The following is a 13,715-nucleotide window of genomic DNA, read 5'->3' as shown; positions in this document are numbered from 1 at the left end:
GAGCTGGATCTACCCTTTTTGTCAAATAGCCAAACAGCTCACACAGGTCCCAAGCTAGCTCCTGATCATTAGGACATTGGTCAAAAACGTGCTCTGTAGCCAAAAACTGAAGAGAAATATTTTCAATCCATTCAGGCAAGGTAAACTATGCTCATCTCATGCTGCATATCATGATAATATGAGAAGTTGTTTCTTCCGTGGTGTTCTCTGGTAAGGTAACTGGTAGGTTCCCTTCTACAGATGCTACCACCATGTTGACAAAGTAAGCAAAGTGTTCAGTATTATTTCATAGTGTCTGGCAACTTTCTAGGAGTCAGGAACAACTATTTTTTGATAATTGAATGGACTCTGGCACAGATAAAATGACTCATCCAAAGACAACCCAAGATGAAAACTCTAAAGTTTTCACCTCCTACTACACTGCAGTTTCCCCAGGTCTGCCTGTTGCAGTCATGGTTATTGAAAAGCAGACCTGCCCTTGCTGTAAAACATTCTTGCCTGAGACCCTCATCTCAGTGAACTCTGTATGAGGCTCAGCAGATATCCACTTAGCTAAGTATGCTAACATCTGTAAATTTGTCTTTATCCACCTTGACACCTTCATGTGTGACATCCTGTTAAGCAGGTGGAAGATAATGCCACTGGTAGCTGGTAAGGATTTCCTGCAATTATAAGAATATGAACCAAATATATGTAGTCTGAATTGAAATGCTGAAGTTGGTTGTTGTGCTTCTGTGACTGTAGGAATAAGATCTCTCCTCAGCCTTCTCTGCTTTAGAATAAACCATCCCAGCTGTCTCAGCCTCTCTGCATAGAGGAGATGGTCCAGTCCTTTCATCATATTTGTGGCCATGTGCTGGACTCTCCAGTCAGTCTCTCTTGTACTGAGCAGCCCAGAACTGAAGACAGTGCTACCAAACATTCTTTGTGTTTTTATGGCATTCAAACTCAACTCTGAGCCTGTCTCTGCTCTGTTTGAACTGAAAGACCATCACATTAAGGATTTGTCCACTGCTTCCTCTATCTGCAGAATGAAAAGGCAGAGGAGGGAGGAAAACAGGTTCTTGGTGAATTAAATAATTACACAGAATTAGCTGTATTACTTTGATACCAGAAGTCCAGTCTCTTGACTAGTTTGGTTAAACCTGCCTAATTCCTTCCAACAGAGAAAAGAAATGGCACAGGTACACACTTTTAGTCCAGTGCAGTCCTGGAGATTTATTTTCACTGCTGGATTTACAGAAGCTGTAGTTTCATTTCACCCTCTTCTCTCCCACTCATACCACTGGGATGCAAAAGGAGAAGCTGCCACTGGGAGAAATATGTTTATATGTTTCTGTCAATGAGCAGCAGGCCTCATTTCCCTTTATTAGACAATGGAGATGCAGGGAATGGAAATGAAATCTGATACTTAAAAGTGAGGGAAAATTATTAGGTCCCCCTCAGAGGTCTGAAGACACCTGTTGTGACAAAGCTTTTATTTGCCCTTATAGGATAAATAAGGGAAAGGGTAGGCCAGGGAATGTGTCCCAGGTCTCACCTGCTCACAAACAGCAGTAACCAAACACTTGTGGACTGAGAATAGATCTATTGCTAAGAGTAACTCACCCTTATGGACAACAAACCTGTCCTTGTAAAACACTTAAGTGAGGGTACGGAAAAGGCAAGTCCTTGCTCTTGTGTGAAGCTTCATTTTGCAGGACAGTGATCAACACATACCACTGAGGAGGTCGATGTGAGATTAAAAAGCACGTGGGATTTATCTAAGCGTTTTCTCACAGATCCATTGAGCTAGAACTTCACAGCTGGAGGCATGAAAATGATCTTTCATCAGGACAGCACAATTTTGCACAGGGCTGTTAGAGCGGACCCTGCAAGAAACATGGAACAGAAGTGAGAACGAAAGAAAATACTGAGATTGTCTCCTGGAGACAAGAAATTAAAAACATCTGATTTTGGAGGGTGTAGCCCAGAGGAAGAGAAACAACCTGACCTCCAATTGGCAGCTGTTAGAAAATAAAATGTATCCCAAAGAATTCGGCCACAGCTAAGTAATTTTGCCATCATAGAACCAAATTCAGAACCAAACATAGACACAATTCCCTGCAGTGGCAGTGATATCCACCAGCGTGTGAGTGGCAGTGGTGAAAATCTGATGGAATGACCACCGCCTGTAAGGAGATTGTAGGAACAGAAAGCTGGATTTATTCAGGGAACTAAGCCAAGTGCTCAGAGTACTGACCTGTTGACAATGAGAACCTGGGCAAGTTTTCCTTGCTGGAGAGGCTTTAGAAACTAACTCATTGCCTTAACTGCTATAAAAGGAAAGGGCCAGGCAAAGTCACTGGATAAAAACATGTTTTCTCTCATGGAAAACAATTAATTTTGTCCAAGTAAAGACTGAGATAAAATTAAGGTTCTGACTTAGGCTGGCACCAGTAAAGCAGGAAAGGGCTGGGTCCTTGCACTCGGTGACACCAGCATTCAACAGAATGGGTGCAAGGTGGCTAAATCCAGTGAAGCCATATGCCTTTCTGACCAAGTGTCTGTGTGCTGGTGCAGGTAAAAAAGTTCTTAGTCTGAGCAGCTGGAGGGAAGTAGAGAGTGAAACAGTAATACTCGATCTGCTTTTCACAGGTGCATGCCCTTACAAGGTGCAGGACAGTGAAAAATGGACCCTGCTGACCTTAGTGCAGTAGAGGTGACAGGAAGAAGAAAATATGCCCAGGAAGAAAGCTCCTGACATCTGGAGGAGGAACTCTGGGTGTTCTGGAACACCAGGCAATCTAAATAAGCACTATTGTTTTTAAAACAGAATGAAACTCACTTGGCATCACTTAATACAGAGCCATCCTCCCAAATCCATCCAGAGCTTGTACTGTTCCTCAGTCCAATCCAGAAAGATTCTTCAATATGCTTGAACAGATCCTAGAAATGATGATGAATTACAAAGTGACTAATGAAAGCCAGCCTGAAAATGGAGATAAGGATAAGTAAAGAGAACAGAGAGCAAGATACAATCCCCACTCAATGTTCCTTAAGTGACTGACAGTACTGCTTCCCCACACCTTCTAATGACAGGGCCAGGAGTTGGACTCAATGATCCTGCTGGGTCCCTTCCTACTCTGCATATTCTGTGATTCTATGATTCTATGAACTGCATCCCAGTTTCCTGGAGTTTCCTGCACAGAGCTTTATGTAAGAAGGTATGCTATGAATATTAACACCCTACTATACAGCTAACTAGCAAGCTAATAAGAAATATTAACAATTAAAGGTAAAATCAGGGCAGGGTAGGGCAGGAAGTGCAAGCACTGACAGATATGTGTAACAAACCCAGTACTAAAGCTCTTTCAATTTCATACACATTTTCCTCCTATGTGTTTTCAATGTTCATTTCCTTTTAGCTAACTTTTAACCTCTGATTATTGTTGAAAGGTGATGCCTGCAACAGAAATTCAGCCCTGAAGTAAATTCCCCATCCCCAACCCTCCTCCCCACAAAAAAAGACAAAGCAAGAAGAGGTAAGTTTGTCTTGTCCACCTTTGCAACCAAAGAATAGCAACCTTTCAGGGTTATGGCTGGCCTCCATCCTTATCTCCTGCTGCCATAAACAAAGCTTCAGAGAAGACATCTTCAGAGAGCATTAACAAAGCTGGCTTGGTAAAGTTGTGGGAATAGGAGCAGCTTGAGGAAATCACTGGAGAACACTCCAAACACTGGTGGTTTGGAGATGAATGTGCTTCTCTAGCACTTGGAGGTGGAGCAATCACAGCCTTTGCAGTACAAGGCAACGACAGCTAGGAAAGTCTTGTTTAGATGGGTGAGTCTGAGCAGGGAAAATGAATGACACTCTAGCAGCAGAGATGGCAGTAAGAAAGAAACAGGAAGGTTTTCTTTATGCTGAGAAATGGGTAGTCTGGGGAAGATGCCTATTTCTCAAGGAGTCAGGATTTGTCTAAGGAAATGTGAGAGCCTGTGGGTACAAATTTGAGAGTATGTGGGTACATACTTCCAGTCAGAGACCTGGCTTTGTAATCCTCCAGAGAACATCACACAATGCAACTTCTGTCCAGGGACTGGAAGCTGTCCACGTTCATTGGACCTGAGCTAATAAGCCCTGACTTGAGCAAAACCAGATCAAGATTTCTGCTCTACTTAAGTAGATGTGCCTCAGCGCCCCAATGATCAGCACTACCCATTTCTCTAGTGACCACACATGCCCCTGCCCCCAGAGAGCACCTGCAGTGGAACACATGGTTCCTTATTTCACCAGCACAATTGAGGTACTTCAGCAGAGAGAGGAAGTAAGCATTGAAAAGAGACTGAGAAAGAAATATCTAGGCATGAACACAGGGAATGGCATGGGTCACTGAGCAGGAGGAGCTGGAGCAGTCACAGAGAGGAGAAGTATTGCTTTTGCAAAGGAAGCATACCTTGAGAATGGGGATGTATCAATTTGTAGGCAATGAATACGACAGTTCAGTCCCACAGTCATTTCCTGTAATCATTCATATCAGCCTTATTGGGAATAGGAGATGAGGTGGAGAGGAGCAGTGGAGAAGGCTGTCTCCTACCATCCTTCATAGGATGAATCTGAGCACCTGACAGGGACCCTCATCTCTCCCTTCTCCCCTTTGCTTCTCTGCAAACTTCGTGATGTGTAACATCACAGCTGTAAATCCTTCCTCTCCTTTATAACCAAAATATTGCTGAAATGACAGCACTGCTTGTATGTCAGTCACTTGGGTATCTGCAAGGAAATGGGAGATCCTCAAAGCCAAAGAAAACCATTACCATCTCCCAGGTATCACGGATCACCAAGAGGTGAGCTCCCTGTGCCCTGCAGGATTCCCGGCTGGAATTCCAGTCCTTCTTCTCCGTGGAGAAAGAGTAGCAGCTCCCTCTGTAGGCCACCCACTGTTGAGGGCAAGGTGGGTGGCAGTCACCTGTAAAGAAGTCAAAATACTCGTACTCTTCTCTACCATTAACCAACAGAAACACTTGTCAGCAAGGACCTACTGAGAAACAACTCATTTAGATAGTTGAAATGCAGAAAACTCAAATCAGGACAAGAGTCCGAAAATACCAGTGTAATTTCAGAATCTTAAAATAGTCACATGCACTCTGATGGTGGTGGCAAGCATTCACACACTCACTCCGCCCCCAGGTTTCCACTGAACCACTGAGATACCCAGTAATATCTAATTGGCTGTCTGAAAACAGATCACACTCTGTGGGTAAGGTGCGATCATGCCCCAAATTAGGTGGATGGATTTTGAGCAACTAACAGTAAGCTCCTCCACAAGGTCTAGCACCATCTGCATGTGTGCAAATATACTACTATTTGTTCTACAGTTTACCACTATATTCACCAGGCAAGTCTACAGAGGCTTTTCAATATGTTTAACTGTTCTTTGCCAAAGGATCTGAAATGGGTTTCATGGAGTCTTCATGAGGAATATATTCTTCAAAATATTCTGGATAGGCAGCGGGTACGTAAGGCTGGTAGTAACCTAGAATGGCTTCTGGTTTTAATGCCATATAATGGAGTTCCTGTGGTTAGATGTGTCGCTGGCCGTTTGCTGTTGGTTGCTCATGCTCAGCAGCCCTTTGTGCACTTACTCATCTTCCAAATCAAAGCAATTGCTAGGGAGATGCTCAGTATCCCAAAGCCTATGGCCAAGCCCTTCAGAACTGCTGATGACAGACAGAGAGCTGTAAAAGAGAAAAGAAACCATAGTGAACAGAAGCCACATGAAAACTGACTGTGGTTTTATACAGTTTGCTTGTGTCCTGGGCATTTCCACAAGGAACTGCACTATTTAGAGCATCATGTCTGCACACGGCAAACATCACTGTCCCTGCCTAGCCAAACTGGGGCCCCCCATGGCCCTGCCCATCAGCCCAGGGTCTCATTTCAGCTGGGTTTGGGGTCATCGGTTCCTGTCTGAACTTCCCAGGGGTTATCTTTCTCCACATCAGCCACAGCTCTGCCCCTGCCTGGCCACAGAGCCTGCTGGTCCAGCCTCTGTGGTGGTTGACCCCAGCAGTGGAAGCACCGACCACAAGTAAGCTGGAGCCACCTAGGCACCATGTGACACCTCGTGCTGGCAGGAGCCTCCCAACAAATCCACTCCTGCCTCAGCATTGAAGATTGGGGTGGAAACCAGAGAGCTGCATTGCTACAGCCACCATGTTCCAGCTTACATGTAAAAAGAAATCCAAAGTTTTTCCCCCAGCTTCTCCACCAACAACAGCAGGTTTAATCTCAGCATCCTGTTCACAGGCTTAGACACATGGTCATGGTACATCTTCCCAGGATACTCCCAAGGCAGTTCTACATTTTCATCTTTCATGGTGGGGTGGCAGAATGGGAAAACCAGCATGGAAGACCTTGGGACATCTCCCCCTTGGGACATCTCCACACTTTCACCACCACTGTTTGCTGTTCACTGGCTGCCCGTGGCAGAGGGTGAGTCCTTGGGGCAACTTCCACTGTAGCCCAACACAGCTTACTTTCAAAGGGCTGGTCAGGACTGGCCTGTAGAGGTCTGCTTATGTACAGCACAACATGCTAACAACCTCCAGGCTGTATGTTGCTTTTCCATTGCCATCTCCTGGAGCTGTGTTTGACCTGAGAGGCATTCGCTTTGCATAAAACATTTGAAATCTCAGCACTAAAATCTCTTCTCTCCCAGACAGAAGAGAGGATGACCCTTGCTGGCACGGATGAGCACCAGGAGAGTTTGATTTGCTTGTTTTATTAACCTGAGTTTGATAGCTGCAGAGACAACAGCACTTTCTAAGAAGCAGTAAATGTGCAGCTAACTTATGTACCACATCCTGCTTTTGTGATGTTCCAGAGCCTTCTGTCCAAATCTAGCAATGAAATCCCCATGGATCTCATGAAATTTGAGGTGCTTCTCTCTTGGTCATGTCACGAGACCCAAAGAAACACATTTGATCTCTTGATGGAGGTTGAAAACAAATGCAGATCACATATGAAGAATATTGTGAGAAAGACGAAAGCCAGTGCCAAAACAGAAGATGAAGGGATTCCACTTATAAACAAGAACACACCCTTTAAACATTGGCATCTTTGTCCAAATACAGAAAGTATACCAGATCAGTAAATTAATAAAAATTAATTTCTTTTGATCTTGAGCAGTCTGCAGGCTCACTTATGTTAAGGCCAGTTTCTCATCTATAGCAACACACTTAGGCCTGTGGTTTTACCTAGAAGTTTCTAAGGTAACAAGGGAGATCATGAGAGGGTGCTGTTGTAAGCATCATTCTTCTAGTAGAAAGATCTTTACTAAGATAGAGGTTTTCTCACGTTTCCTGGAGCTTGTAGGATCTTCTAGCTGTCCCAAACATAGTTTAAAAATAGTAACATTTCTTATTTTTTAAAAATCTTTATTATATAACAAAATCCCATCTCTTTTCAGAGACAAAATACAGAAAACAGACTTTTCAGTTACAACCTACTGCTCAGCTTCACACAAAGGGACAGCGGGAGAACTGAAGGACTTGGACTGGGTCTGGAACTCCAACTTGACTCTGCTTTATTCCTCTTGTTTGTATTGCTGGCAGCTTGGGTTTTGTCATCAGAGTAGGCCTCAAGAGAATGAAATCAGCCCGAGGTTAAGGGGTAGGGTGGAGGTTTTTCTCTGCAGATTACAACTGAAAACTTGGCAAAAGGGGATAAAGGATAAACATCTGACGAAACATAACTCCTGGTTCTGAGATCACATTTGTATTTTTGTTTTCCTTCCTCTCTTGCCTCTCCAAAGAAGCTGTCTCCTGCATCCTTCAGATCACTGTTAATGTTTTAGGGAAAACTGTCAGGACAAGGCAATCAGGATGGCAGTCTTCGAAAGGGTTAATCCTTAAATGTCAGTACCGGGCACGGAGCTGGTGCCTCCTGGCAATGAATAGAGCAGTTCACTCTCTATTGTTTCAAACCAACTGCAGAAAAAAGGGAATGATTCATCAATCATCAAAACAAAATCCCAGGGCACCTCCACAACCCCAGCAGTGGGAGAGTCATTACAGTTCATAAAAATGAAAAAAATATGGCATTAGATAATTTTGGAAGGGAAAAAAAACCCAAAAACAGAAGTGAAGTGGGAAAACAGGAAGTGTTTGAGGTGAATTTAAACTGCAGTCGAACTGCAGAGATCAATCCAGAGAAGTGGAATAAAGTATTTCACAAATCAGGATTTTTACCTGCTGGAAAAAAGAGTCCCTGCAGTTCACACTTTTTAAAACAGGTTCAAGGGTTTCTGTTTGATCCTCAGCCCCTGAACTACATGTGAGGCTCTTGCAGAAGTAGATGGGAGTAGTACCTAAGATGAGTTTGAAACACGAGCAAAATCTGAATGGAGCATCCAGAAATATTTCCATGTTGCCTGATGAACTCTGGAAAGTCTGTCCAAGGGGGGAAGTGAACTGCTAGACATTTAATGTTAATATCCAGTGTTATCACTTTCTGTGTACAAAACACCCCAGTAGGTCTCTCGGTGCTCTGGAGAAATGACTCTGATACTCTCCATTCATTTGCAGGCAACATGACCCAATATTTTTAGGTTTGTGAGTCCAGATTCAGTTAAAAAAGTGAAAGCTGTTAGCATTTTACAATTCACCTCATCTAGGACAATCTGAAGAGTGTCATGGCACTGTCCCAAAAAAGCTCCTCTCAGCTTCTGCCTACCTCAGTATGGGAGCAGCATGAGTACCTAGAGCCAAGGAGGAGAATTTGAGGTACAAGGATTCTGTCCTTGGCTGTGGCACAGACCTGGTTAGCACTGTTACTGCAAGCAGACTACACAGGCTAACACTGCCTTAAGTGACTGCTGTACTGACATTCTGGTAGAGCAGCATTTCTAAATCTCTCTGGAAGCCAAACAGGGCAACTCTTCATTTTTGAGGAGTCCATAAGCACCAAAACCTGTTGGTTTGACCAGAGGACTGATCTACACACCCGTGGTGCTGTGCCTACAAGGTCTACAGGGTGTGTGCATTTGAACAGAGGGAAAAGTACCTGAGAGCACATCTCTCAGAAGTGATGAAGACAGGGACAGAGTTGAACATAAAGACCTTCAAAAGAAAAATACTTAAAGTGAGCTCCTTAGGGATCTCTCTCATGCTGAAGAGAGCTGAGAAATAATCAAATAATATGCACAAAAAGTGTGTTCAAGTATCAGCTTCCTTATCTTCAGCTGTCGACCATAGCTCAAAAAGGTGAGGTTCCATAAAAGATTGTGGAGAGATATTAAAAAAAATGCAAACATCTCAAGAGGGCATCGGCTAATCCCCTTTCATCAGGGTGGAGGTGAACAGGAATGGCAGGGAATAAAAGGATGTTACTGTGTCTTCTGATGTGACAGAAAACATAATTTCTGGTGAAAAAATATGCAAAAGTAAGACTGCCTTCCAAACAGGTGGAGTGTGAGTACCAGATAGGAACTGGGGAGTTTCTGTGCTGGCTTTGTTTCCATAATGAAGCAAGTGACCAGGCAGCAGTAAACACCACAGGTACACAAAATTATTCTGATCAGGGTACAGAAATCTTGTATCCCACAGGGCAAGTCCCCTTTGCTGCAACACCTCTGAAAATTTAAGGTCAACCATTAGTGTTCCAGTCAATGCAACAGAACTCATCTAAAGCACACTAACATTTCATAGAACAGTAGAATGATCTGGGTTAGAAAGGACCCAAAACTCATCTAGTTCCAACCCCTCCACCATTTTGCATGAAGGAAATATTTACAAAAAATAATCACCAATGCAAAGTTTGACTCTTTGAAGGTGGTATTTCTCAACTAAGCTGCCAGAGGAATTATACAGTGTGACATTTGCAGGTCTAATCAGGAGTAATGGAGAGGAAATAAAGAAAGAAAAAATCTAAGGAAAGCACTAAAAGAAAATCTTCCTGATAGTAAAGTGCTCTGAAGAGCTGTTTCGTGGCAAAAGCTGCAGATTTGCTCACTGGGAGGTATGTAACACTAGAACACAGAAAACAGGAAAAAAATCACAAAAGAATTCTACATAGTCCCACAGGAGGGAGGCTGGATGATCTCATGTGCTTTCTCTATCTCTGATCTCTGATTAGCATGTGCCTCCAATTTATCTGTATTCGCATCTTGCCTGCCCTTCAAGGAACTGTTGCTCACAACCTCTTGCTGCTGACAAGCAGACAACTTTAAACTGTTTTGAAGAAAAGGATGCATGGGTTAAATGCCCAGGAGTACACACTGAAGGAGGTCGGTGAGAGGGAAGGGGAAAATGCTGGGTCTTTAAGTCGTCAGCTTTTGTCACATTAAAATATCCACGGTAATTTTAGAACCAAAGCAACAGCTCTCTAAGCTGGCACTCAGAGTCCGTGGCCAGTTCAGAGTGTTTCTGTTAAATCTTGCTCTCACTCAAAGTAAAATTTTTGGTTGACCTACCTCATCCATCTTTCCTCACCTCTTTTTTCCTGTGGAGCTTCAGCCCTTGGCGGACAAGTCTGAGAGAATTTGATAGTAGCATATGTTACTTCCTCGCACTCATCAGCTGCAGAAATTTCTGATCTGCTTGCCTCCATGCCAAAGCAAGGAGTGTGCACAAAAAGATGATTCGATCAGGCTGTTGAACAACAGGGCTCAACGCATATGAAACAGGAAATCTGAGGCTATATTCAGAAGACAAGAAATGTGAAGCTGCTACCTCAATCTCCAGCTGCTAAAGATAACCAAATTTACAACGGAATGGAGAGCAGGGGAACTGCAGCAACTTTCATTTTCTAACCTGATGGAGGATGTCTCAAGAAGAGCTGCTAATAGAAAAGATGATCCATCACAAAGTCCACAGGTATTCTAATTGTTGCCAATGCAAGAGGGTGTAGTTACACCGATGCAGCAAGCAGGAGGATTCCTGCTGCTCTGAGGAGCTCCCTTCAGGGGCCGAAGCAGCGAGATAGAGACAGCACAAGGTAAAAAAGGTGAATAGTGAGAGTACAAGGCGAAAAGTGGGATAAGCAATAGCTACAGCAAACTGGCAGCCCAGCTGCTGTCAAACAGGAAGTAGAGGTGGACAGCACGTGTTTGAAAAGGAAGCCTTGTAAGCTTTGGACAATGCCACTTTGGACTGGGAACTCTGCACCCAATACTGGTGTGACTGTGCTTGAGACACAAGGCAGGCACTGAGAGCTGGCATTCCTCAAGTCTCTCCAAGCCAACATCTCAACAGCACCAGCACAAAGGAGACAGGGGCATACTGAGGAGAATCTACTAAAGGGTCACAAACAGTATAAAGGGACCAGACCTTCTAGTCCTGGGAAGAAAGACTGAGAGGTCTGAGACTGGCCTGGAGAAAAGATTTCTTGGTTAGGATTCAATTAATGTGTATAAATACCTGAAGGGAGGGTACAAGAAGAGTCAAACTCTTCAGTGGTACCCAGAGATGGGACAAGAGGCCATGGGCACAAATTGAAAGACAGAAGGTGTTGCCTCTGAACATCAGGAAACACTTTTTTACTGTGAGGGTGACTGAAAACCAATAGAGGCTGGCCAGAGAGGTTGTGGTGTGTCCCTCAATGGAGAGAGGCCTGGACACAGTCCTGGGCTGTAGGAGGACCAGGTTGTAGGAAGCCTGGTTTGAGCAGCAGGTTGGACCAGATGACCTTGAAAGGTCCCCTTCCAACTCAACCATTTAGTGATTCTATGGTCAGCAACAACAGGAAAGGCTACTTTTCTTTTGAACTATTGACCATTGATGAGAAGAGTTCAAGTTGTGCCTGGGGAGGTTTAGATTGGATATTGGCAAAAATTTCTTCACCAAAAGGGTTATCAAGCACTGGGACAGGCTGCACATGGAAGTGGTTGAGTCACCATTCCTGAAAGTATTTTAAAAAGATGCAGATGTGGAGCTTAGGGACATGGTTTAGTGCTGGGCTTGCCAGTGTCAGGTTAATGGTTGAACTCAATGATCTTCTGGGTCTTTTCCAACCTAAAAGATTCTATGACTCTATGGTGGGCAGTACTGATGCTTCCAGCACCCCAAGAAATCTCTTAGCTGCACGACTGGCTGGTTTTTGTTTTAATCCACATTCTGATCCCTTCTGTTTCATGCTCAGAATGGAGATATTGGTCAGGCTCAGGCTGCACCTTCAGCACAGTACACTACATTTAATTTCCAGTAATTGTTTGGGCATGCTCAACAAAGGAGTTGGAATGATTGCTACCTCCAACAGGGATGACTGTTCCCCCTTCTGGTGACACATTCTAAATTCAAGAAATTATTGCCTGGGAGGATGCTTACCTGACACAGAGTGGCCATTTTTTTACAATGCACATGTCAGGGAAGGGATCGTATATTTCTGCAAATTTCTCCACTTGCCTATAAGGGTGGCATATTTCACCCACAAGATTCCTTCCAATCCTACCTAGGGCCTGTGGCAAGATAGGGAGTGTGTGCTTGAAAGGAAGGGGAAGGCATAGGGCAGCAGAGCAAGACAAGAGGCAGAAAATCTCTCCTAAATGCTTCAAATGAACCATAGAGAAGTCTAAAGAGAACTCTCAAGCTCAGAGAGAATTTGCTATACTTACAAGGGAGAGTTTAGCTGGGAACACAATCTGTAGAGCTGAAAAGTAAAAGGATTCAGACACAGCTTAAATGTCCAGATCTGATTTTGTCCCTGTTTTGTTTTTCTTTGGTAGATTCTCTCCAATATGTCCATGTTCTGTCATACTTTGGAATAAAGGTGTCTCTCCCAGCTCCTGCCAGTTTTGTCATTTTTTTAAGTGCCCAGGCTGCCTGCTGGCCCAGAGAGACCACAAAGTGGTCACTTTTTGTGAAGAACTGGAGAAGTGAAAGCTGGTAAGAAAGAATTAAGGGCTCTATTCTCATGTAGTTTACCTTTTTTTTTTTTTTCCCCTAGTATCAGCAGTAAGTTGAGTCCTTTGGACAGGAAGTAGAGAAGGAGGGATCACACTGTAGAAGGTGTGAGGGCAACTCTCAGTTATTATGTAAGTGTGAATGAAGAAATCTGACTTCTGCAGCTGTGCCCTACTGACAGTATGGAGTCACAGCAGGAGTAAACCAATCAGTTTTCCAGGAGCCAGCAGCACATCTTCCCCAGTTCTTCAGTACTGAAGCAGCGTAGCGTGGGGAAACCTCCCAAATTTCTCTCAAAAAAGTACCTTTTCCAGCATGTTGGTATGTTCACTAAATGCAGTATTTCTTTCTTAACTAGAGGATGCAAAAGCCTCAGAACTCTGGCAAAGAACATCTATCCCTTCCAGTAACATACTCCCAGAAAGAGGATGTGTTCTGGGAGCACTTCATACGGAGAGAGATGTCCCTTGAACAGGCCAGTCTCACATCTCACATTTATAGCTTTATTAATGACATCCAGGATGCTCAAGCACACTAACCTTGTGTGCTGAACTTGGAATTCCTCTGTAGTGGCAAAACCTGCAGAAGCCCCGGGAGGCACCTTTATTCCAAAGTATAAGAACAAAACATGGAGACAATCCACCGGAGACACAGAGTGGGGACAAAATCAGAAAGATCAAGGCCACAAAGCAGTTTTGTGAAGTGGTCGAGACCCCTTGTTCGTGCAACACAGGTCACTCTGGATGCACCTGGTGGGGATGGCAAAGCCCAGTGACAGAGGGACTGCTACCGCCTACGGCAGCGGGAGCGAGGGGAAGGGCGATGGCGAGAAG

The 13,715-nt window shown here is 44.0% G+C and overlaps 1 protein-coding gene across 1 annotated transcript; it reads right to left on the bottom strand.

Moving 5' to 3' along the window:
- Positions 1 to 1,654: 1,654 nt before the first annotated feature.
- KLRG1 (killer cell lectin like receptor G1) lies at positions 1,655 to 10,698 on the bottom strand. The gene is made up of 5 exons (XM_066177381.1): positions 10,474 to 10,698; positions 5,626 to 5,718; positions 4,798 to 4,949; positions 2,828 to 2,928; positions 1,655 to 1,871 (listed from the first exon to the last, which is right to left on the bottom strand). Exons 1-5 carry the CDS (start codon positions 10,589 to 10,591, stop codon positions 1,760 to 1,762), a joined length of 576 nt encoding a protein of 191 aa, XP_066033478.1. The 5' UTR covers positions 10,592 to 10,698; the 3' UTR covers positions 1,655 to 1,759.
- Positions 10,699 to 13,715: the final 3,017 nt, after the last annotated feature.

Source organism: Chamaea fasciata, unplaced genomic scaffold (assembly GCF_029207755.1).
Source record: "Chamaea fasciata isolate MVZ Bird 193981 ecotype frontalis unplaced genomic scaffold, bChaFas1.0.hap1 SCAF_2, whole genome shotgun sequence".
In the NCBI taxonomy this organism is placed as follows: Eukaryota; Metazoa; Chordata; class Aves; order Passeriformes; family Sylviidae; genus Chamaea; species Chamaea fasciata.
The sequence above is the reverse complement of the archived record's forward strand: the minus strand, read 5'-3'. Positions and strand labels throughout refer to the sequence as shown.